Source organism: Salmo trutta, chromosome 38 (assembly GCF_901001165.1).
Source record: "Salmo trutta chromosome 38, fSalTru1.1, whole genome shotgun sequence".
NCBI lineage: Eukaryota > Metazoa > Chordata > Actinopteri > Salmoniformes > Salmonidae > Salmo > Salmo trutta.
Window position 1 is genome coordinate 28,893,385 of NC_042994.1, and position 27,022 is coordinate 28,920,406.

The 27,022-nt window shown below is 44.6% G+C and overlaps 1 protein-coding gene across 1 annotated transcript; it reads left to right on the forward strand.

Annotated features, from left to right (window-relative positions):
* Nucleotides 1–1,536: 1,536 nt before the first annotated feature.
* Nucleotides 1,537–26,954, forward strand: LOC115178579 (uncharacterized). Its single transcript, XM_029739834.1, has 8 exons — nt 1,537–1,719; nt 5,230–5,330; nt 6,530–6,642; nt 15,469–15,738; nt 15,973–16,047; nt 21,790–22,025; nt 26,455–26,542; nt 26,886–26,954. The coding sequence occupies exons 1-8, from the start codon at nt 1,622–1,624 to the stop codon at nt 26,952–26,954; spliced, it is 1,050 nt and encodes a 349-aa protein (XP_029595694.1). The 5' UTR covers nt 1,537–1,621.
* Nucleotides 26,955–27,022: the final 68 nt, after the last annotated feature.

The window sequence follows — 27,022 nt, forward strand, 5'->3', positions numbered from 1 at the left end:
CCCAGACCCCAGTGTTAGGACTAAAGCTGGGTATCAGTGTAACCCTAACCCCTGTCTCCCCCTCTCCAGAGATCCAGTCTATCCCAGACCCCAGTGTTAGGACTAGAGCTGGGTATCAGTGTAACCCTAACCCCTGTCTCCCCCTCTCCAGAGATCCAGTCTATCCCAGACCCCAGTGTTAGGACTAAAGCTGGGTATCAGTGTAACCCTAACCCCTGTCTCCCCCTCTCCAGAGATCCAGTCTATCCCAGACCCCAGTGTTAGGACTAGAGCTGGGTATCAGTGTAACCCTAACCCCTGTCTCCCCCTCTCCAGAGATCCAGTCTATCCCAGACCCCAGTGTTAGGACTAGAGCTGGGTATCAGTGTAACCCTAACCCCTGTCTCCCCCTCTCCAGAGATCCAGTCTATCCCAGACCCCAGTGTTAGGACTAGAGCTGGGTATCAGTGTAACCCTAACCCCTGTCTCCCCCTCTCCAGAGATCCAGTCTATCCCAGACCCCAGTGTTAGGACTAGAGCTGGGTCTCAGTGTAACCCTAACCCCTGTCTCCCCCTCTCCAGAGATCCAGTCTATCCCAGACCCCAGTGTTAGGACTAGAGCTGGGTATCAGTGTAACCCTAACCCCTGTCTCCCCCTCTCCAGAGATCCAGTCTATCCCAGACCCGAGTGTTAAAACTAGAGCTGGGTATCAGTGTAACCCTAACCCCTGTCTCCCCCTCTCCAGAGATCCAGTCTATCCCAGACCCCAGTGTTAGGACTAGAGCTGGGTATCAGTGTAACCCTAACCCCTGTCTCCCCCTCTCCAGAGATCCAGTCTATCCCAGACCCCAGTGTTAGGACTAAAGCATCAGTGTAACCCTAACCCCTGTCTCCCCTCTCCAGAGATCCAGTCTATCCCAGACCACAGTGTTAGGACTAGAGCTGGGTATCAGTGTAACCCTAACCCCTGTCTCCCCCTTTCCAGAGATCCAGTCTATCCCAGACCCCAGTGTTAGGACTAAAGCATCAGTGTAACCCTAACCCCTGTCTCCCCTCTCCAGAGATCCAGTCTATCCCAGACCCCAGTGTTAGGACTAGAGCTGGGTATCAGTGTAACCCTAACCCCTGTCTCCCCCTCTCCAGAGATCCAGTCTATCCCAGACCCCAGTGTTAGGACTAAAGCATCAGTGTAACCCTAACCCCTGTCTCCCCTCTCCAGAGATCCAGTCTATCCCAGACCCCAGTGTTAGGACTAAAGCATCAGTGTAACCCTAACCCCTGTCTCCCCTCTCCAGAGATCCAGTCTATCCCAGACCCCAGTGTTAGGACTAGAGCTGGGTATCAGTGTAACCCTAACCCCTGTCTCCCCCTCTCCAGAGATCCAGTCTATCCCAGACCCCAGTGTTAGGACTAGAGCTGGGTATCAGTGTAACCCTAACCCCTGTCTCCCCTCTCCAGAGATCCAGTCTATCCCAGACCCCAGTGTTAGGACTAAAGCTGGGTATCAGTGTAACCCTAACCCCTGTCTCCCCTCTCCAGAGATCCAGTCTATCCCAGACCCCAGTGTTAGGACTAGAGCTGGGTATCAGTGTGAACCCAGAGGCAGAGGCCTACCAAGATGAGGACCTGATAAAAGTGTGGATGGAGGTGAAGCTGAAACCACTCCTCTCCAGCATCTCCAGAGGGTTCCTAACCTGCCTCAGCAACAAGAACTTCAGCTGCAACACCTACCAGACCATGTACTGACATTACTATATATAATATAATATAATCTACCAGACCATGTACTGACATTACTATATACAATACAATATCATCTACCAGACCATGTACTGACATTACTATATACAATACAATATCACCTACCAGACCATGTATTAACATTACTATATATATTTTAAAATCACCTACCAGACCATGTTATAACATTACTATATATATTTTAAAATCACCTACCAGACCATGTTATAACATTACTATATATATTTTAAAATCACCTACCAGACCATGTTATAACATTACTATATATATTTTAAAATCACCTACCAGACCATGTTATAACATTACTATATATATTTTAAAATCACCTACCAGACCATGTTATAACATTACTATATATATTTTAAAATCACCTACCAGACCATGTTATAACATTACTATATATAATATAATGTCACCTACCAGACCATGTTATAACATTACTATATATAATATAATATCACCTACCAGACCATGTTATAACATTACTATATATAATATAATATCACCTACCAAACCATGTTATAACATTACTATATATAATATAATATCACCTACCAGACCATGTTATAACATTACTATATATAATATAACATCACCTACCAGACCATGTTTTAACATTACTATATATAATATAATGTCACCTACCAGACCATGTTTTAACATTACTATATATAATATAATATCACCTACCAGACCATGTTATAACATTACTATATATAATATAATATCACCTACCAAACCATGTTATAACATTACTATATATAATATAATATCACCTACCAGACCATGTTATAACATTACTATATATAATATAATATCACCTACCAGACCATGTTATAACATTACTATATATAATATAATATCACCTACCAGACCATGTTATAACATTACTATATATAATATAATATCAACTACCAGACCATGTTATAATATCACCTACCAGACCATGTTATAACATTACTATATATAATATAATATCACCTACCAGACCATGTTTTAACATTACTATATATAATATAATGTCACCTACCAGACCATGTTTTAACATTACTATATATAATATAATATCACCTACCAGACCATGTTATAACATTACTATATATAATATAATATCACATACCAGACCATGTTATAATATCACCTACCAGACCATGTTATAACATTACTATTTATAATATAATGTCACCTACCAGACCATGTTTTAACATTACTACATATAATATAATATCACCTACCAGACCATGTTATAACATTACTATTTATAATATAATGTCACCTACCAGACCATGTTATAACATTACTATATATAATATAATATCACCTACCAGACCATGTTATAACATTACTATATATAATATAATATCACCTACCAGACCATGTTATAACATTACTATATATAATATAATATCACCTACCAGACCATGTTATAACATTACTATATATAATATAATATCACCTACCAGACCATGTTATAACATTACTATATATAATATAATATCACCTACCAAACCATGTTATAACATTACTATATATAATACAATATCACCTACCAGACCATGTTATAACATTACTATATATAATATAATATCACCTACCAGACCATGTTATAACATTACTATATATAATATAATATCACCTACCAGACCATGTTATAACATTACTATATATAATATAATATCAACTACCAGACCATGTTATAATATCACCTACCAGACCATGTTATAACATTACTATATATGATATAATATCAACTACCAGACCATGTTATAATATCACCTACCAGACCATGTTTTAACATTACTATATATAATATTATGTCACCTACCAGACCACGTTTTAACATTACTATATATAATATAATATCACCTACCAGACCATGTTATAACATTACTATATATAATATAATATCACCTACCAGACCATGTTATAACATTACTATATATAATATAATATCACCTACCAGACCATGTTATAACATTACTATATATAATATAATATCACCTACCAGACCATGTTATAACATTACTATATATAATATAATATCAACTACCAGACCATGTTATAATATCACCTACCAGACCATGTTATAACATTACTATATATAATATAATATCACCTACCAGACCATGTTTTAACATTACTATATATAATATAATGTCACCTACCAGACCATGTTTTAACATTACTATATATAATATAATATCACCTACCAGACCATGTTATAACATTACTATATATAATATAATATCACCTACCAGACCATGTTATAATATCACCTACCAGACCATGTTATAACATTACTATTTATAATATAATGTCACCTACCAGACCATGTTTTAACATTACTACATATAATATAATATCACCTACCAGACCATGTTATAACATTATTATTTATAATATAATGTCACCTACCAGACCATGTTATAACATTACTATATATAATATAATATCACCTACCAGACCATGTTATAACATTACTATATATAATATAATATCACCTACCAGACCATGTTATAACATTACTATATATAATATAATATCACCTACCAGACCATGTTATAACATTACTATATATAATATAATATCACCTACCAGACCATGTTATAACATTACTATATATAATATAATATCAACTACCAGACCATGTTATAATATCACCTACCAGACCATGTTATAACATTACTATATATGATATAATATCAACTACCAGACCATGTTATAATATCACCTACCAGACCATGTTTTAACATTACTATATATAATATTATGTCACCTACCAGACCACGTTTTAACATTACTATATATAATATAATATCACCTACCAGACCATGTTATAACATTACTATTTATAATATAATGTCACCTACCAGACCATGTTATAACATTACTATATATAATATAATATCACCTACCAGACCATGTATTACAGTAGTGAGGAAACCCTGCATGTTGTAGTAGACAACTCAGCCTTTCTCTTCCTTTATCTGATGTCTTCCTAAACTAAAACTATATAATCCTAATCCTTATAAAATCATTCAATATGCACTATAGACTAATTATAAAGGACTGGACACACACAGAGGGAATCCCCTCTCTACACAGTCTACTGAGACACCTGCTGCTGACTGCATGTCATGACAATCTCAACATTCTCTATTTCTCTCTCTCTCTGGCTCCCTTTCCCTCCCTCCATCCCCCTTCCTTCCTTCCTTCCTTCCTTCCTTCCTTCCTTCCTTCCTTCCTTCCTTCCTTCCTTCCTTCCTTCCTTCCTTCCTTCCTTCCTTCCTTCCTTCCTTCCTTCCTTCCTCTCTCTCTCCCTCTCTCTCTCCTTCCTCTCTCTCTCTATCTCTGACTCTCTCAACCTCTCCCTCTATCCATCCTCCTTTCTCTCTCCTTCCTCTCTCTCTCTCTCTCTCTCTCTCTCTCTCTCTCTCTCTCTCTCTCCCTCCATTCTTCTCCATCCCCTATTCTCTCTCTGTCTCCAGGGTGGAGGAGTTGAGTGATCATTTCTCAGAGATGGATCCGGTCAGACAGAGGTGGATCTATATGTTCTTCATGTACCCTTTCCTGTCTGGGGAGAGAGCAGGTACAACTTAACACCTTTATAACATGACATAACTACCAGTGACAGCTCATAACATGCTCATAACAGTTATTTATGTACCCCTTCCTGTCCGGGGAGAGAGATGGTACAGCCTAACACCTTTATAACATGACATAACTACCAGTGACAGCTCATAACATGTTCATAACAGTTCTTTATGTACTCCTCCCTGTCCGGGGAACGAGCAGGTAAAATGTAACACCTTTATAAAACATGACAGCTCATAACATGTTCATAACAGTTCTTTAGGTAGCCCTTCCTCTCTGAGCAGCCGGTATAAGGTTCAAACATAACCCAAGGGTAGACAGCATTACTCCTGGAGAGCTACTGGGTGTGTAGGCTTTTGCTCCAGTCCAACACAAACACACCTGGGCCAGCTGATTAGGGGAGGTCCAGTCCAACACAAACACACCTGGTCCAGCTGATTAGGAGAGGTCCAGACCAACACAAACATACCTGGTCCAGCTGATTAGGGGAGGTCCAGTCCAACACAAACACACATGGTCCAGCTGATTAGGAGAGGTCCAGACCAACACAAACACACCTGGTCCAGCTGATTAGGAGAGGTCCAACACAAATACACCTGGTCCAGGTGATTAGGGGAGGTCCAACACAAATACACCTGGTCCAGCTGATTAGGGGAGGTCCAACACAAATACACCTGGTCCAGCTGATTAGGGGAGGCCCAACACAAACACACCTGGTCCAGCTGATTAGGAGAGGTCCAGACCAACACAAACACACCTGGTCCAGCTGATTAGGAGAGGTCCAGTCCAACACAAACACACCTGGTCCAGCTGATTAGGGGAGGCCCAACACAAACACACCTGGTCCAGCTGATTAGGAGAGGTCCAGACCAACACAAACACACCTGGTCCAGCTGATTAGGGGAGGCCGAACACAAACACACCTTGTCCAGCTGATTAGGAGAGGTCCAGACCAACCTGGTCCAGCTGATTAGGAGAGGTCTAGTCCAACACAAACACACCTGGTCCAGCTGATTAGGAGAGGTCCAGTCCAACACAAACACACCTGGTTCAGCTGATCAAGGTCCAGCTGATTAGGAGAACCAGGTGTCCTAGACCAAGAGAAGGGATGGAAAGGCCATCGACCAACCCAGAAACCCTTATGACATGACATAACAATGCCCCCAACAGCTCATAACTCTTCTCTGTGTGCAGGCTGTGTGAGGCCAGGGGAGAACAGTGAGGACTGGCTGATCAGAAACTTTGGCTCGTTTAAAGCCGTCCCTCGTATGAGGGACTTCACAGCCCTCAACATGGTCTTTAGTGGGGTGAGTTACACCACTGAGAAACCGTTGACTCGGCACGAACTCTCGCTATCTTTCTTCTCCTCTATCTCCCTTTCCTCATTCTATCTCTCCTCCCTCCCTCATCATCATACTAAGAAACCTATGTCTTACAAAGTCTCTCTCTCTCTCTATCCTCTCTCTCTCTCACTCTCTTTATCCTCTCTCTCTCTCTCTCTCTCTCTCTCTCTCTCTCTCTCTGTCCTCTCTCTCTCTATCATCCTCTCTATCCTCCACTCTCTCTCTCTCTCTCTCTCTCTCTCTCTCTCTCTCTCTCTCTCTCTGTCTCCGTTCTCCCCTACCCTCCCATCTCTTCTCTCTCTTAAAAAAAGTTTTAACATGGTTCAATCAAGTAACACTGTTAGCAATCATAGCAATGAAGTAAAACCAAAAAAGACAATCCAAAAAGACAGCGAACCAAGACCACTGAAACATACTGGTGGTCTCTCTCTCTCTCTCTCTCTCTCTCTCTCTCAATTCAATTCAATTCAATTCAATTCGCTTTATTGGCATGACGTAACAATGTACATATTGCCAAAGCTTACTTTGGATATTTACAATATAAAAAATAAATAAAAATGAGAATCAAAAATTGTCAACGGGACAACAGTAACAACAATAACCAACGGTCAATATAACCATACATTCAACAATAACAATAATCATACAGTTGAGGACATGTGCAGGTTTATTGGTCTGTCAGACACTGTCCCTCAACTTATGGCAGGCAGCAATGTAGTGCGCTGCCAACCCACAGCTCTCTGCGTCCTCCCCCAACAGGATGGGTAGCCTATCCTCATCAGAGAGGTCTTTAAAACCTTGAATAAGGATTTCAAATTTGGGGAAATGACACTCTCTAATTGTTTTATATTTTTGACATTTTGTCAGGAAATGCAGCTCCGTCTCAGGTTCTGCTGTTGTGCAGTGGTTGCACAGCCTTTCCTCTACAGGGAGCCAGGTTTTCCTGTGTCTACCCTTCTCAATGGCAAGGCTGTGCTCACTGAGCCTGTACTTTGTCAAGGTTTTTCTAAGGTTTTGATCAGTAACCATGGTCAAATATTTAGCTATAGTGTACTGTCGATTTAGGGCCAGATAGCACTGCATTTTGCTTTGTGTTTGTGCTTGTGTTTCCCAATAAGCAATGTAGTTTTGTTTTGACTGTGTTGTAATTTGGTTTATTCTGATTGATTGGATGTTCTGGTCCTGAGGCTTCAGTGTGTTAGTAGAACAGGTTTGTGAACTCAGCCCCAGGACCAGCTGGATGAGGGGACTCTTTTCTTTGCTCAGCTCTTGGCATTGCAGGGCTTGGTAATGATATGAGAGGGGGTCACTGTATTTTAGATGTTTCCAAAACTTAATTGCTCTTTTTTGAGTTTTTATTATTAGTGGATATTGGCCTAATTCTGCCCTGCATGCATTGTTTGTAGTTTTCCTCTGGACACGTAGGAGAATCTTACAGAACTCTGCATGTAGGGTTTCAATGGGGTGTTTGTCCCATTTGATGAAATCTTGTTTTGCAAGTGGACCCCACACCTCGCTGCCATAAAGTGCAATTGGTTCAATGACATATTCAATTAGTTTTAGCCAAATTTTAATAGGTATTTCAATTTGAATTTGCTTTTTAATGGCGTAGAATGCCCTGCGTGCTTTCTCTCTCAGTTCATTCACTGCCTCATTAAGGTGTCCAGTTGAGCTTATTTTTAAACCTAAGTAATTGTAGTGTGTACAGTACTCTATATATTTTGTACCAATTGAGAACTTTGGTCTAATTCCCTGAGATCTGGATCTTCTCTGGAAAATCATTATTTTAGTCTTTTTGGGGTTTACTGCCAGGGCCCAGGTCTGGCAGTACTGCTCTAGCAGGTCCAGGCTCTGCTGTAGGCCAGGTGCTGTGGGTGACAGCAGGCATAGGTCATCTGCGAAGAGTAGGCATTTAACTTCTGAATTGTGGAGACTAACACCAGGGGCTGAGGATTTTTCTAGAATAGTGGCCAATTCGTTAATGTAAATATTGAAGAGTGCAGGGCTCAGATTGCAACCCTGACGAAGGCCCCGCCCCTGGTTAAAGAATTCTGTCCTTTTCTTACCAATTTTAATGCTGCACGCCATTATACATATAATGCTGCATTGCCAGTATACATTGATTTAATTATGTCATATGTTTTACCCCCTACACCACTTTCAATAACTTTGTAGAACAGTCCTGTATGCCAAATAGAATCAAATGCTTTTTGGAAGTCGATAAAGCAAGTGTATATTTTGGTATTATTTTGGTGGACATGTTTATCTATCAGGGTGTGTAAGGTGTAAATATGATCAGTTGTGCGATGTTTTGGTATAAATCCAATTTGGCTTTTACTCAAGACATTGTGCTTATTAAGGAAGTTTAGAACTCTTACATTGATGATACTACAGAAAACCTTCCCCAGGTTACTGTTCACACAAATGCCTCTGTAATTGTTAGGGTCAAATTTGTCTCCATTCTTAAAGATTGGGGTTATGAGTCCTTGATTCCAGATGTCAGGGAAATAACCTACACTCAGGATCAAATTAAACAATTTTAATATAGCCAATTGAAATTTTGCACTAGTGAGTTTGAGCATCTCATTTAGGATGCCATCAGGTCCGCAGGCTTTTTTAAATTTGAGAGCCTGAAGTTTCTTATAGAGCTCCTGGTCAGTAATTGGGGAGTCCAATGGGTTTTGATTGTCCTTTATAGCTTTTTCTAATCCATTCAACTTCTCATGGATTTGGCGTTGTTCTGCGTTTGTGTCAATTTGAACGGTGTTGTAGAGTGTTTTGAAATGGGTTGTCCATATGTCACCATTTTGTATTGCTAATTCCTCTTGTTTAGATTTTTTTAGTTTTTTCCAATTTTGCCAAAAGTTGTTTGTGTTTATGGACTCCTCAATTAGATTCAGCTGCTTGCTGTTGTACTGTGCTTTTTTGGTTCTGAGTGTACGTTTATAGAGTTTTAAAGTCTCACAGTAATGAAGGCGTAATTCACCATTATTTGGGTCTCTGTGCTTTTGGTTGGATAGTGTTCTAAGTTTTTTCCTTATAATTTTACAATCTGCATCAAACCAGTTGTCATCTGTGATTTTTTTAGTTTTGTTTTTTATCAATTTCAATTGTGCTTCTTTTGCCGTTTGCCTGAATATATAGTTGATGTTTCGTACTGCTAGATTGATGCCTTCTTTACTGTGAGTGAATGTGGTATCCAGAAAGTTATCTAAGAGTGTTTGGATATTTTGGTTCCAGGTTGCTTTCTGGTATTCTTCTGTGCTGTTTTGGGCCCATCTGTATGAATTTCTGATGTTGTACAGCTTACTGGGCTGTGAATGTGTGGTTGTTTCCAGGTCTGTTCTTTTGAGGAACAACGTAATTTGGCTGTGATCAGACAGAGGTGTTAGTGGCTTGACAGTGAATGAGCTGAGAGAGAAAGGGTCCATGTCTGTGATCATATAGTCTACTGTACTGTGGCCAAGAGGTGAGCAGTAGGTGAATCTCCCCAAAGAGTCCCCCCGTAACCTACCATTGACAAAGTACAGACCCAGGCTTCTACAGAGCTGCAAAAGATCCCTTCCGTTTTTGTTGACGGTGCTGTCACTGTTGTTTCTATGGGGGAGATTAAGATAGTTAGAAACAGTATGGCCTGTAATAAAGCTGTCCCCTCGTGTGCTCGTTAGATCAGGTAGTGTTCCTGTGCGCGCATTTGTGTCCCCACAGATGAGCACATTTCCCTGGGCCTGGAAATGGCACGTCTCTTCCTCGAGGGTGGGGAAGATCTCCTCTGAGTAATATGGGGATTCTGAGGGGGGGATATATATTGCGCAAAGGAACACATCTTTTCCTGTCAGTACAAGTTCTTTTTTTAGTTTTAACCAAATGTGGTATTTGCCAATTTTGAGGGGATCAATTAGATTTTGTAGTTCGGATTTGTACCAAATGATCAATCCTCCAGAGTCTCTGCCTCTATTGACAGAGCTGTGTTTCTGTGATGGCACAATGACCTCTCTGTAGCCTGTGGGACAGTGAGTGACAACGTCAGCCTTACACCATGTCTCCTGCAGAATGATGACGTCAACATCTTTCAGATTTTTGTTGAACTCCAGTGCTAAACTCTTCAGACCAAAGGTTGATGAGTTTAGACCCTGAATGTTCCACATGCTAACTGATAGTGATTTCATGTTGCAAAAAGAAAGAGTAGCAGTCAGAAATACAGTAACGATTAACTAATAACTAATAAGTTGTTAAGAGCGAGATAAACAGGATATCAGCTAACATTTATTCTGTTATTCTGTTAAATATTCCTATTCATTGAACAAGTAAATTCTAGTACAATAGGTGTGTGTGTGTGTGTGTGTGTGTGTGTGGTGTGTGTGTGTATGCGTCCGTGTGTGTTTAGTGCAGTTTAGTGCAGATGTATTGGAGGAGCTGTTTAATCTCACTTAATCCTACAGGGTTCTCCTGTCCTCTGACGACCTCCGCGTAGCTGCGCTGGTCCTGCTGTTGGGCCCTGTGAGGTGGAGGGGGGCCAGGTCTGGGCTGTGGGACTTCCTCTCTGGTCTGGTAGGGGTGGTGGTCTGGTGCGGGATAATAGGCTGGGCCCGGTCTGGTCTGGCTAAGCCGATGGAAGTGGTGATGCTCTGGGGGTGGGTGGGGCCTGTGGGGTGCACTGGGTCTGGTGTGGTGTTGAAGGGGCCTGGGGCTCCTTGGTGGTGCAGTGGTCTGGTAGGGGTCTCTGGGTGCTCCTCTGTCCAGTACAGCATGGGGTGTTTGTCTACCAAGTGCTACGTCCTTTAGGGACTTGGCAAACATCCCTACTGTCTGCTTCCTCAGGTGGGAGTGGTCGTGTAGATGCTCTGGGGTGATTGTTGGGTGGTGAGCAATGTGTATGTTCGGGAGTAGGCCACACCCTCTGGTGATGTCAGCGTTGGCTTTCTGGATGGTACGGGGATGAAAGTCTTTGCGGGGCAGCAGAGTGGAGATGGTGATGTGGGAGTTGGGGAACCACTCAGAGGCCCTCTCTGCTACTCTGTTGACCAGGCTGCCTACTCTCTCCTGCTCCTCTCGCAGGTTGTTGGTGCCGGTGTGAATAATAATGTGGCCTGGTGTGCCAAAGTCAGGCTGGGACAGGATGTGGAGTGCATCTTGTGTTTTTGGGCACCATATTTTGCGCACCTTGTGTTGGGGGAAGAGTTTATCTTCTTGAATGAATTTCCCATTTGAGTCAATGAGGATGGCCACCTCAGTGGGTTTTACCAGATTGGTGCGTTTTCGGTCTGGGGCTGGAGTAGACAGGGCCTGTGTACATGGAGGGGTGTGTGGGGGTGTGTCAGGGGGGGCCAGAGAGCTTCTCTCTGTAGTAGTTGTCTCTATGTGGGCCTCTTTGTTGACTGGGGGTGTGGGTGAAGTGTTGTCGGTATGGGGGGGGATTGTGGGTAAAGGTGGGTCAGTGGGGTTGTTAGGGGTGGTGAGGGGCTGCAGCTTCTCTCTGGGAGTCTCTACAGTCTGTTCTCTCTGCTGTAGCACCCTCTTGATGACAGACAACTCCTTTGCCATCTCCTCCTTTACCTGCACTAGCTCTCTCCTCATGGTGGCCTTTACCTCCTCAAGCGCTGTGGTAAGGCTCTCTCTCAGCTCCTGGACAGAGTTCTTCAGCTGGGTCCTGCACTGGTTGATCTGGTCCTGTAGAAGCTCTGTGTCTGGGCTGGGGGTGGTGTAGCTGGGGGGCTGCTCCTTCAGCTCAGTAACCCATACCTCTAACAGAGCCAGCCTGTCTCTCAACAGGCTGATGGTAGTGTGGTCTTGGCTCTGGTGGTTGTAGGCAGGCAGGGGGGAGGATAGTCCTGCTGTTGGGGTGCCTGAGGTGAGGGGAGAGGTCGGGGTGCTGTCCTTGTCTTTTTTACTTTCTGCTATCTTCATTAGGGTGGGGAAGTCCTGCACAACAGAGCTGAGTGCAGCCTCACTGCCCTGGACCATGATAGTGCCGTTCTGATACATGTTTACCGTCAGAAACCTGTTTTCCTGGTCCTTATCGCTGTCCTCAAAAATGTGGATTTGTCTTCCCTTGCAGATGCCTTTCTTCGTGGTGTAGCTGAAATGGCTAGTTACAGCTGTATGCCAGGCAGTAGTGTGGTCTGTGTAAAATAGCAGGTTTGTAACAGTCCCGTTTTGTGAGCAGTCGGCAAACAAAGTTTCTGGGTTCTCCCTCAGAATTCGGTGTTTAAAGTTGATTCTTCCCTTCTCTGATTTTATTTCTGCTGGGTATTCAAAAAACAACGGAGAAAGTCTCTCAGTCTCTGCCGTTACTATCGATGCTAGCGCTGCCTCAGTGGCCATGTTGCTATGGTTACCACCAGTAAACGGTTAGAGCTAGACGGTGAGCTAGCTGACAGATTTGAATTTGGCTAGCTACCACGATGAAGATTGGTCTTTTTACTCACTCTCTGTCAATCTTTTCCTCCTGTTTTGATCTTCAGTTGTACAATTAGATTACCTATACATTTTTTGCTAATTTAGTCGTGTCAATCTCGCTCTTAACAACCAAAAAGTTATAACAAGTCAGGAGCTGTTCTTCTGCATGACTTCTCAATGTAACTATTTTCTCTCTCTCCTGAACTGAACTGAAACATACTGGTGGTCTCTCTCTCTCTCTCTCTCTCTCTCTCTCTCTCTCTCACTGAAACATACTGGTGGTCTCTCTCTGTCTCTCTCTCTCTCTGTCTCTCACTGAAACATACTGGTGGTCTCTCTCTGTCTCTCTCTCTCTCTCTCACTCACTGAAACATACTGGTGGTCTCTCTCTGTCTCTCACTGAAACATACTGGTGGTCTCTCTCTCTCTCTCTCTCTCTCTCTCTCTCTCTCTCACTGAAACATACTGGTGGTCTCTCTCTGTCTCTCTCTCTCTCTCTCTCTCTCTCTCTCTCACTGAAACATACTGGTGGTCTCTCTCTGTCTCTCACTGAAACATACTGGTGGTCTCTCTCTCTCTCTCTCTCTCTCTCTCTCTCTCTCTCTCACTGAAACATACTGGTGGTCTCTCTCTGTCTCTCTCTCTCTCTCTCTCTCTCTCTCTCTCTCTCACTGAAACATACTGGTGGTCTCTCTCTGTCTCTCTCTCTCTCTCTCTCTCTCTCTCTCTCTCTCACTGAAACATACTGGTGGTCTCTCTCTGTCTCTCTCTCTCTCTCTCTCTCTCTCTCTCTCTCTCTCTCTCTCACTGAAACATACTGGTGGTCTCTCTCTCTCTCTCTCTCTCTCTCTCATTGAAACATACTGGTGGTCTCTCTCTGTCTCTCACTGAAACATACTGGTGGTCTCTCTCTCTCTCTCTCTCTCTCTCTCTCTCTCTCTCTCTCTCTCACTCACTGAAACATACTGGTGGTCTCTCTCTGTCTCTCACTGAAACATACTGGTGGTCTCTCTCTCTCTCTCTCTCTCTCTCTCTCTCTCTCTCTCACTGAAACATACTGGTGGTCTCTCTCTGTCTCTCTCTCTCTCTCTCTCTCTCTCTCTCTCTCACTGAAACATACTGGTGGTCTCTCTCTGTCTCTCACTGAAACATACTGGTGGTCTCTCTCTCTCTCTCTCTCTCTCTCTCTCTCTCTCTCTCACTGAAACATACTGGTGGTCTCTCTCTGTCTCTCTCTCTCTCTCTCTCTCTCTCTCTCACTGAAACATACTGGTGGTCTCTCTCTGTCTCTCTCTCTCTCTCTCTCTCACTGAAACATACTGGTGGTCTCTCTCTCTCTCTCTCTCTCTCTCTCTCTCACTGAAACATACTGGTGGTCTCTCTCTGTCTCTCATTGAAACATACTGGTGGTCTCTCTCTGTCTCTCACTGAAACATACTGGTGGTCTCTCTCTCTCTCTCTCTCTCTCTCTCTCTCACTGAAACATACTGGTGGTCTCTCTCTTTCTCTCTCTCACTGAAACATACTGATGGTCTCTCTCTCTCACTGAAACATACTGGTGGTCTCTCTCTCTCACTGAAACATACTGGTGGTCTCTCTCTGTCTCTCTCTCTCTCTGTCTCTCACTGAAACATACTGGTGGTCTCTCTCTGTCTCTCTCTCTCTCTGTCTCTCACTGAAACATACTGGTGGTCTCTCTCTCTCTCTCTCACTGAAACATACTGGTGGTCTCTCTCTCTCACTGAAACATACTGGTGGTCTCTCTCTCTCACTGAAACATACTGGTGGTCTCTCTCTGTCTCTCTCTCTCTCTGTCTCTCACTGAAACATACTGGTGGTCTCTCTCTCGCTCTCTCACTGAAACATACTGGTGGTCTCTCTCTTTCCCTCTCTCTCTCTCTCTCTCTCACTGAAACATACTGGTGGTCTCTATCTCTGTCTCTCTCTCACTGAAACATACTGATGGTCTCTCTCTCTCTGTCTCTCTCTCACTGAAACATACTGATGGTCTCTCTCTCTCTCTGTCTCTCTCTCACTGAAACATAGTGGTGGTCTCTCTCTGTCTCTCACTGAAACATACTGGTGGTCTCTCTCTGTCTCTCTCTCACTGAAACATACTGGTGGTCTCTCTCTGTCTCTCACTGAAACATACTGGTAGTCTCTCTCTCTCTCTCACTGAAAAATATTGGTGGTCTCTCTCTCTCTCTCACTGAAACATACTGGTTTTCTCTCTCTCTCTCTAACTGAAACATACTGGTGGTCTCTCTCTGCCTCTAACTGAAACATACTGGTGGTCTCTCTCACTCTCTAACTGAAACATACTGATGGGCTCTCTCTCTCTGTCTCTCTCTAACTGAAACATACTGGTGGTCTATCTCTTTCTCTCCATAGCTGGAGGTGCTACACCTGTTAACTCTGGAGCAGAAGGCAGAGTTGTTGTTGCATCCGGAGGTGGAGGGACTGGAGAACGGAACCCTGAGTCTGGTGTTCCACACCCTGATGACAGAGTTCCACCCCCCCATGGAGAACTCCACCTGGACCACACCAGGGTACCCCAACCCCATCTACCCCCCATCCTACACCCCCGCATACCCACCCAGACCCACGTCGGACGAACAATACTCACCCCAACCCCCCTCACCCCAGGAGAGCCTTCGAGAGGTAGGCCTTATGTCCCAAATGGCACCTTATTCCCTACATCGGCCTATAGGGCCGTAGTGTTCTACATAGGGAATAGGATGCCATTCTGGTCTACAGTAGTGCACTATATAGGGAATAGGGAGCCATTTGAGATGCAACCCTCCCAGAGTAGAGCATTAATAAACCATAATCAAACAGGAGTGATATGTCAGTAGGTAGAGGAAATGATAATTGTCTGATTCTGTCCAATCCCAGGTGGTGAACGGGTTCATGGGGGTCTTCAGGCCTTTCGGAAGCTTCGTCAGGGAGTTTGTGTCGCTCACGCACAAAGTAACCACACATACACACACACACATACACACACACACATTTTTTATCTAGGATAGAACAGGAACTACTTACAATCTACCTTCTATTGAGGCCCTGTCTTTACCATTCCTCACTGCCTTCTATTGAGACCCTGTCTTTACCATTCCTCACTGCCTCCTATTGAGGCCATGTCTTTACCATTCCTCACTGCCTTCTATTGAGGCCCTGTCTTTACCATTCCTCACTGCCTCCTATTGAGGCCCTGTCTTTACCATTCCTCACTGCCTTCTATTGAGGCCCTGTCTTTACCATTCCTCACTGCCTCCTATTGAGGCCATGTCTTTACCATTCCTCACTGCCTCCTATTGAGGCCCTGTCTTTACCATTCCTCACTGCCTCCTATTGAGGCCCTGTCTTTACCATTCCTCACTGCCTCCTATTGAGGCCCTGTCTTTACCATTCCTCACTGCCTTCTATTGAGGCCCTGTCTTTACCATTCCTCACTGCCTCCTATTGAGGCCCTGTCTTTACCATTCCTCACTGCCTTCTATTGAGGCCCTGTCTTTACCATTCCTCACTGCCTCCTATTGAGGCCCTGTCTTTACCATTCCTCACTGCCTTCTATTGAGGCCCCGTCTTTACCATTTGAGGCCCTGTCTTTACCATTCCTCACTGCCTTCTATTGAGGCCCTGTCTTTACCATTTGAGGCCCTGTCTTTACCATTCCTCACTGCCTTCTATTGAGGTCCTGTCTTTACCATTCCTCACTGCCTTCTATTTTATTTTATTTTTATTTCACCTTTATTTAACCAGGTAGGCTAGTTGAGAACAAGTTCTCATTTGCAACTGCGACCTTGCCAAGATAAAGCGTAGCAATTCGACACATACAACAACACAGAGTTACACATGGAATAAACAAAACATACAGTCAATAATACAGTAGAACGAAAGAAAACAAAAAGTCTATATACTGTGAGTGCAAATGAGGTAAGTTAAGGCAACCTGTTGAGGACAGACGTTCCGCTAGCGGAACGCCTCACCAATATCCAATGGTAGCGCGTGGCGCGAAATACGAAAAACCTTAAAAATGCTATAATTTCAATTTCTCAAACATATGACTATTTTACACCATTTGAAAGATAAGACTCTCGTTAATCCAACCACATTGTCCGATTTCAAAAAGGCTTTACAGCGAAAGCAAAATATTAGATTATGTCAGGAGAGTACCCAGCCAAAAATAATCACACAGCCATTTTCAAAGCAAGCATAAATGTCACAAAAACCAAAACCACAGCTAAATGCAGCACTAACCTTTGATGATCTTCATCAGATGACACTCCTAGGACATTATGTTATACAATACATGCATGTTTTGTTCAATCAAGTTCATATTTATATCAAAAAACAGCTTTTTACATTAGCATGTGATGTTCAGAACTAGCATACCCACCGAAAACTTCCGGTGAATTTACTAAATTACTCAGCATAAACGTTCACAAAATACATAACAATTATTTTAAGAATTATAGATACAGAACTCCTTTATGCAATCGCGGTGTCAGATTTTAAAATAGCTTTTCGGCAAAAGCACATTTTACAATATTCTGAGTACATAGCTCGGCCATCACGGCTAGCTATTCAGACACTCGCCAACGTCGAGGCTCAGTAAACTCAGAATTACTATTACAAAAATTGGATTACCCTTTGCTGTTCTTCGTCAGAATGCACTCCCAGGACTTCTACTTCAACAACAAATGTTGTTTTGGTTCAAAATAATCTATAGTTATATTCAAATAGCTCCGTTTTGTTCGTGCGTTCAGGTCACTATCCGAAGGGTGACGCGCGAGCGCATTTCGTGACCAAAAAATTCCATTACCGTACTTAGAAGCATGTCAAACGCTGTTTAAAATCAATTTTGATGCTATTTTTCTCGTAAAATAGCGATAATATTCCAACCAGGCAACGTTGTATTTATTCAAAGGCAGAAAGAAAAAAATGGTCACGTCTCGTGCCCGCGTGCCCTCGTGCCCTTGTGCCTGTCTCTGAGCCACTAGGCTGACCACTCACAAACAGAGCTCCTGTACCTATCCCAGAGACAGCAGACACCCCATTCCACTTTCTGGCGGCTTTAGAGAGCCAATGGAAGCCCTAGAAAATGTCACGTTACAGCAGAGATGCTGTATTTCCGATAGAGATGCAACAGAAGGCCAACAAATTGTCAGACAGGGCACTTCCTGTATGGAATCTTCTCAGGTTTTGGCCTGTCATATGAGTTCTGTTATACTCACAGACACCATTCAAACAGTTTTAGAAATTTTAGAGTGTTTTCTATCCAAATCTACTAATTAAATGCATATTCTAGTTTCTGGGCAGGAGTAGTAACCAGATTAAATCGGGTACGTTTTTTATCCGGCCGTGAAAATACTGCCCCCTATCCCAAATAAGTTTTAAGGCAATAAATAGGCCATGGTGGCGAAGTAATTACAATATAGCAATTAAACACTGGAATGGTAGATGTGCAGAAGATGAATGTGCAAGTAGAGATACTGGGGTGCAAAGGAGCAAGATAAATAAATAAATACAGTATGGGGATGAGGTAGGTAGATAGATGGGCTGTTTACAGATGGGCTATGTACAGGTGCAGTGATCTGTGAGCTGCTCTGACAGCTGGTGCTTAAAGCTAGTGAGTCTCCAGCTTCAGAGATTTTTGCAGTTCGTTCCAGTCATTGGCAGCAGAGAACTGTAAGGAAAGATGACCAAAGGAGGAATTGGCTTTGGGGGTGATCAGTGAGATATACCTTCTGGAGCGCGTGCTACGAGTGGGTGCTGCTATGGTGACCAGTGAGCTGAGATAAGGCGGGGCTTTACCTAGCAGAGACTTGTAGATAACCTGTAGCCAGTGGGTTTGAAGCGAGGGCCAACATGTCCAACGAGTATGAAGCGAGGGCCAACCAACGAGAGCGTACAGGTCGCAATGGTGGGTAGTGTATGGGGCTTTGGTGACAAAACGGATGGCACTGTGATAGACTGCATCCAGTTTGTTGAGTAGAGTGTTGGAGGCTATTTTATAGATGACATCACCGAAGCCGAGGATCGGTAGGATGGTCAGTTTTAGAAGGATGTGTATGGCAGCATGAGTGAAGGATGCTTTGTTGCGATATAGGAAGCCGATTCTAGATTTAATTTTGGATTGGAGATGCTTAATGTGAGTCTGGAAGGAGAGTTTACAGTCTAACCAGACACCCAGGTATTTGTAGTTGTCCACGTATTCTAAGTCAGAGCCGTCCAGAGTAGGGATGCTGGACGGGCAAGCAGGTGCGGGTAGTGATCGATTGAATAGCATGCATTTAGATTTACCTGCGTTTAAGAGCAGTTGGAGGCCATGGAAGGAGAGTTGTATGGCATTGAAGCTCGTCTGGAGGTTAGTTAACACAGTGTCCAAAGAGGGGCCAGAAGTATACAGAATGGTGTCGTCTGCGTAGAGGTGGATCAGAGAATCACCAGCAGCAAGAGCAACATCATTGATGTATACAGAGAAGAGTCAGCCCGAGAATTGAACCCTGTGGCACACCCATAGAGACTGACAGAGGTCCGGACAACAGGCCCTCCGATTTGACACACTGAACTCTATCAGAGAAGTAGTTGGTAAACCAGGTGAGGCAATCATTTGAGAAACCAAGGCTGTCGAGTCTGCCAATAAGAATGTGGTGATTGACAGAGTCAAAAGCCTTGGCCAGGTCGATGAATACAGCCAGCTGCACAGTAATGTCTCTTATCGATGGCGGTTATGATGTCGTTTAGGACCTTGAGCGTGGCTAAGGTGCACCCATGACCAGCTCTGAAACCAGATTGCATAGCGGCGAAGGTACGGTGGGATTCGAAATGGTCGGTAATCTGTTTGTTAACTTGGCTTTTGAAGACCTTAGACAGACAGGGTAGGATAGATATAGGTCTGTAGCAGTTTGGGTCTAGAGTGTCACCCCCTTTGAAGAGGGGGATGACCGCGGCAGCTTTCCAATCTTTGGGAATATCAGACAATATGAAAGAGAGGTTGAACAGGCTAGTAATAGGGGATGCAACAATTTCGGCAAATCATTTTAGAAATAGAGGGTCCAGATTGTCTAGCCTGATTTGTATGGGTCCAGATTTTGCAGCTCTTTCAGAACATCAGCTATCTGGATTTGGGTGAAGGAGAAATGGTGGGGGCTTTGGCGGGTTGCTGTGGAGGGTGCCGGGCAGTTGACCGGGGTAGGGGTAGCCAGGTGTAAAGCATGGCCAGCCGTAGATAAATGCTTATTGAAATTCTCAATTATAGTGGATTTATCAGTGGTAACAGTGTTTCCTAGCCTCAGGGCAGTGGGCAGCTGGGAGGAGGTGCTCTTATTCTCCATGGACTTTACAGTGTCCCAGAACTTTTTTGAGTTAGTACTACAGGATGCAAATTTCTGTTTGAAAAAGCTACCCTTAGCTTTTCTAACTGCCTGTGTATATTTGTTCCTAACTTCCCTGAAAAGTTGCATATCACGGGGGCTATTCGATGCTAATGCAGAACACCACAGGATGTTTTTGTGCTGGTCAAGGGCAGTCAGGTCTGGAGAGAACCAAGGACTATATCTATTCCTAGTTCAAATTTTTTGGAGTGGGGCATGCTAATTTAAGATGGTGAGGAAGGCACTTTTAAAGAATAGCCAGGCATCATCTATTTACGGGATGAGGTCAATGTCATTCCAGGATACCCCGGCCAGGTCGATTAGAAAGGCCTGCTCGCAGAAGTGTTTTAGGGAGCGTTTGACAGTGATGAGGCGTGGTCGTTTGGTCGCAGACCCATTACGGATGCAGGCAATGAGGCAGTGATCGCTGAGATCTTGATTGAAAACAGTAGAGGTGTATTTGGAGGGCGAGTTAGTTAGGATGACAGGGTGCCCGTGTTTACGGATTTGGAGTTGTACCTGGTAGGTTCATTGATCATTTGTGTGAGATTGAGGGCATCAAGCTTAGATAGGATGGCCAGGGTGTTAAGCATGTCCCAGTTTAGGTCACCTAGTAGCACGAGCTCAGTAGATAGTTGGGGGACAATCAATTCACATATGGTATCGAGGGCACAGCTGGGGGCAGCTATTGAGGTCCTGTCTTTACCATTCCTCACTACCTTCTATTGAGGTCCTGTCTCTCTCTAACCCTGTCTGTCACTAACCCTGTCTGTCACTAACCCTGTCTGTCTCTAACCCTGTCTGTCTCGAAACCTGTCTCTCTCTAAACCTGTCTCTCTCTAACCCTGTCTGTCTCACCTGTCTCTCTCTAACCATGTCTGTCACTAACCCTGTCTGTCTCTAAACCTGTCTCTCTCTAACCCTGTCTGTCTCTAACCCTGTCTGTCTCTAAACCTGTCTCTCTCTAAACCTGTCTCTCTCTAACCCTGTCTGTCTCACCTGTCTCTCTCTAACCCTCTCTCCAAACCCTGTCTGTCTCTAAACCTGTCTCTCTCTAACCCAGTCTCTAAACCCTGTGTGTCTCTAACCCTGTCTGTCTCTAAACCTGTCTGTCTCACCTGTCTCTCTCTAACCCTGTCTCTCACCTGTCTGTCTCTAACCCTGTCTCTAAACCCTGTCTGTCTCTGACCCTGTCTGTCTCTAACCCTGTCTCTCTCTAACCCTGTCTCTCTCTAACCCTGTCTGTCGCACCTGTCTGTCTCACCTGTCCCTCAGCCCCTCCACAGATAAACCTGTCTCTCTCTCTAACCCCATCTGTCTTCCCCCTCCACAGAAGCCCCTGTCTGAGATCAGGAGCACCACTCTAACTCAGGTTGTGTTGAACTGGACTCTGGCCGAGCTGGCCGGGAACTACAGGTCCCAGGAAGATGAGCCAGAAGACTGGATGGAAGACATATTGGACGTAGAGGACTGGTATGACCATGTAGTGGTGCCTGTTCTCCGCCGTGTCCTGCCCCACGACCAGACGCACATACCTGGCAGCCTCAAGGCCGTCTTCCACAAAGTGTTGTGAGTAAAATGTTCACTAAATATACTGACAAATACAACACTAGAGATAGAAACATATGTAGTCGCAAACATAGAGCCAAAAGACAAGCATAATAGTAGGTACTAAATCTGGCCCTCATATCATCTCGGTCACCTAATCATCCCAAGTTTACAATTGGTTCATTCATCCCCCTCCTCTCCCCTGTAACCGTTCCACAGTGTCACGGCTGTTCAAAGGAGCGGACCAAAATGCAGCATGTTCGTAGTTCCACATATTTATTAAACGTGAAACTGAATGCAATACATAAATAACTTGAAAACACAAAAACAACAAACTGTGACGCAGAGAGGAAAACACACTTCTCAAAAGATAATAACCCACAAAACAGGAAGAGAAAAACCCCTACTTAAATATGATCTCTAATCAGAGCCAATGAGGCTCAGCTGCCTCCAATTAGAGATCAACCCCAAACAATACCAATATAGAAATAGAAAAACTAGAACTTAAACATAGAAATAGAAGACATAGAACCAAAAACACCCCTGTCACGCCCTGCCTACTCTACTATAGAAAATTACATCTTACTAGGGTCAGAATGTGACAGTACCCCCCCCCCCCCAAAGGTGCAGACTCTGAATGCAAACAAAAACCCAACAAAACAACCACAAAACACAAAGGGAGAATAGGGTGGGTGACAAATGTCTATGGCGGCGGCTCTGGTTCCGGGCGTAGTACCCCCACCGCCCACTGATCCCCCCGCTTCTGTATGTCCGGAGGAACCAGACCATGAATCATCGCCGGAGGCTTCGGACCACCAACCACCGCTGAAGACTCTGGGCTGCAGACCGCCGCTGAAGGCTCTTGGCTGCAGACTGCCGCTGAAGGCTCTTGGCTGCAGACCGCCGCTTAAGGCTCTGGGTTGCAGACCGCCGCTTAAGGCTCTGGGTTGCAGACCGCCGCTTAAGGCTCTGGGTTGCAGACCGCCGCTTAAGGCTCTGGGTTGCAGACCGCCGCTTAAGGCTCTGGGTTGCAGACCGCCGCTTAAGGCTCTGGGTTGCGGACTGCCGCTTAAGGCTCTGGGTTGCAGACCACCGCTTAAGGCTCTGGGTTGCAGACCGCCGCTTAAGGCTCTGGGTTGCAGACCGCCGCTTAAGGCTCTGGGTTGCGGACTGCCGCTTAAGGCTCTGGGTTGCAGACCACCGCTTAAGGCTCTGGGTTGCAGACCACCGCTGAGGTCTCCGGGTTGCAGACCACCGCTGAGGGCTCCGGGCTGAGGAGCGTCGCTGGAGGCTCCTGACTGGGGAGCGTCACTGGAGGGTCCGGGCTGAGGAGCGTCACTGGAGGCTCCGGGCTGAGGAGCGTCGCTGGAGGCTACGGGCTGAGGAGCGTCGCTGGAGGCTACGGGCTGAGGAGCTTCGCTGGAGGCTCCGGGCTGAGGAGCGTCGCTGGAGGCTCCGGACTAGGGATGCGCACTGGAGGTCCGATGCGTGGGACTGGCATAGGTGGAGCCAGACTGGTAACACGCTCCTCAGGTCGACTGCGGGGAGCAGGCACAGGACATACTGGGCTATGGAGGTGCACTGGAGGGAGAGTGCGAGGAGCAGGAATCGGTCTCACCGGACTGGGGAGACGCACTAAGGGCCGAGTGCTCACAGCAGGCACTGGCTGTACCGGGTTATGAATGCGCACTGGAGGAATAGTGCGAGGAGCAGGATCGGTCTCACCGGACTGGGGAGACGCACTAAGGGCCGAGTGCTCACAGCAGGCGCTGGCTGTACCGGGTTATGGATGCGCACTGAAAGGAGAGTGCGAGGAGCAGGCACAGGACGTACTGGACTATGGAGGCGCACTGGAGGGAGAGTGCGAGGAGCAGGCACAGGACGTACTGGGCCGCGGATGCGCACTGGAGGTCTGGAGCGTATGGCTTGCACAACCGGCCCTGGCTGGATGCTCAACTCAGCTCAACAACTGCAGGGTGTGGGCACAGATCGCACCGGCCTGTGAATGCGCCCTGACGACACAGTGCGCATCACCGCACAACACGGTGCCTGCCCCGTCATTTGCTCCTCACAGTAAGCACGGAGAGTTGGCTCAGGTCTCCACCCTGACTCTGCCAAACTTCCCATGTGCCCCCCCAAATTTTGGGGGGGGAATGCCAATCGTGCTTCCTTCGTTGCCTTGCCTGTTGATCTCGTCGCTGTACTTCCCTCGCTGCTTCCACCTGTTCCCATGGGAGGCGATCCATACCGGCCTGGATTTCCTCCCACGTCCAGGATCCTTTCCCCTCCGGTATGTCCTCCCAAGTCCATTTCTCCTGCTGCTCCATTCCACGCTGCTTGGTCCTTTTGTGGTGGGTTATTCTGTCACGGCTGTTCGAAGGAGCGGACCAAAATGCAGCGTGTTCGTAGTTACACATATTTATTAAACGTGAAACTGAATGCAATACATAAATAACTTGAAAACACAAAAACAACAAACCGTGACACAGAGAGGAAGACACTACTCAAAAGATAATAAGCCACAAAACAGGAAGAGAAAAACCCCTACTTAAATATGATCTCTAATCAGAGCCAATGAGGATCAGCTGCCTCCAATTAGAGATCAACCCCAAACAATCCCAACATAGAAATAGAAAAACTAGAACTTAAACATAGAAATAGAAAATATAGAACCAAAAACACCCCCTGTCACGCCCTGCCCTACTCTACTATAGAAAATTACATCTTATTAGGGTCAGAACGTGAAACACAGGTTGTTGCTGTAAATGAGAATGTGTTCTCAGTCAACTTACCTGGTAAAATAAGGGTTAATTAAATAACATTTAATTAAGTACCAAATATACTGTCAAACATGCTGACAGATGTAGTTGGTACCAAACATAGTACCATACTCCCAGATGTAGTTAGTACCAAACATGTCCAACATAGTACCATACTCCCAGATGTAGCTAGTACCAAACATGTCAAACATAGTACCATACTCCCAGATGTAGCTAGTACCAAACATAGTACCATACTCCCAGATGTAGTTAGCACCAAACATGTCCAACATAGTACCATACTCCCAGATGTAGCTAGTACCAAACATAGTACCATACTCCCAGATGTAGCTAGTACCAAACATGTCCAACATAGTACCATACTCCCAGATGTAGCTAGTACCAAACATGTCCAACATAGTACCATACTCCCAGATGTAGCTAGTACCAAACATAGTACCATATGCCAGATGTAGTTAGTACCAAACATGTCCAACATAGTACCATACTCCCAGATGTAGCTAGTACCAAACATGTCCAACATAGTACCATACTCCCAGATGTAGTTAGTACCAAACATAGTACCATATCCCAGATGTAGTTAGTACCAAACATAGTACCATACTCCCAGATGTAGATAGTACCAAACATAGTACCATACTCCCAGAAGTAGCTAGTACCAAACATAGTACCATACTCCCAGATTTAGTTAGTACCAAACATGTCCAACATAGTACCATACTCCCAGATGTAGTTAGTACCAAACATAGTACCATACTCCCAGATGTAGCTAGTACCAAACATAGTACCATACTCCCAGATGTAGCTAGCACCAAACATGTCCAACATAGTACCATACTCCCAGATGTAGTTAGTACCAAACATAGTACCATACTCCCAGATGTAGCTAGTACCAAACATAGTACCATACTCCCAGATGTAGCTAGCACCAAACATGTCCAACATAGTACCATACTCCCAGATGTAGCTAGTACTAAACATGTCAAACATAGTACCATACTCCCAGATGTAGCTAGTACCAAACATAGTACCATACTCCCAGATGTAGCTAGTACCAAACATAGTTCCATACTCCCAGATGTAGCTAGTACCAAACATGTCCAACATAGTACCATACTCCCAGATGTAGTTAGTACCAAACATAGTACCATACTCCCAGATGTAGCTAGTACTAAACATGTCAAACATAGTACCATACTCCCAGATGTAGTTAGTACCATACTCCCAGATGTAGTTAGTACCAAACATAGTACTCCCAGATGTAGCTAGTACCAAACATAGTACCATACTCCCAGATGTAGTTAGTACCAAACATAGTACCATACTCCCAGATGTAGCTAGTACCAAACATGTCCAACATAGTACCATACTCCCAGATGTAGCTAGTACCAAACATGTCCAACATAGTACCATACTCCCAGATGTAGCTAGTACCAAACATAGTACCATACTCCCAGATGTAGCTAGTACCAAACATAGTACCATACTCCCAGATGTAGCTAGTACCAAACATAGTACCATACTCCCAGATGTAGCTAGTACCAAACATAATACCATAGCTGATGCAAGAAAGTCACTGATCATGATATTTACTGACCGTTACCAACGATCTGTGTTGTGTTCTATGTTAACTGTCTCTACTATGTCTCTATCTATCTCTGTCTCCGTAGCTACCTGAACTCAGATATGGACAGCATGGACAATGACACTATGCCCCTTGACGTATGTAGCATCACCCTAGAGGAGAGATCATGTGGGGTGAGTAGCTACAGCCATCTATATCATGACACTATGCCCCTTGACATATGTAGCATCACCCTAGAGGAGAGGTCATCTATATCATGACACTATGCCCCTTGACATATGTAGCATCACCCTAGAGGAGAGGTCATCTATATCATGACACTATGCCCCTTGACATATGTAGCATCACCCTAGAAGAGAGGTCATCTATATCATGACACTATGCCCCTTGACATATGTAGCATCACCCTAGAGGAAAGGTCATCTATATCATGACACTATGCCCCTTGACATATGTAGCATCACCCTAGAGGAGAGGTCATCTATATCATGACACTATGCCCCTTGACATATGTAGCATCACCCTAGAGGAGAGGTCATCTATATCATGACACTATGCCCCAAGACATATGTAGCATCACCCTAGAGGAGTGGTCATCTATATCATGACACTATGCCCCTTGACATATGTAGCATCACCTTAGAGGAGAGGTC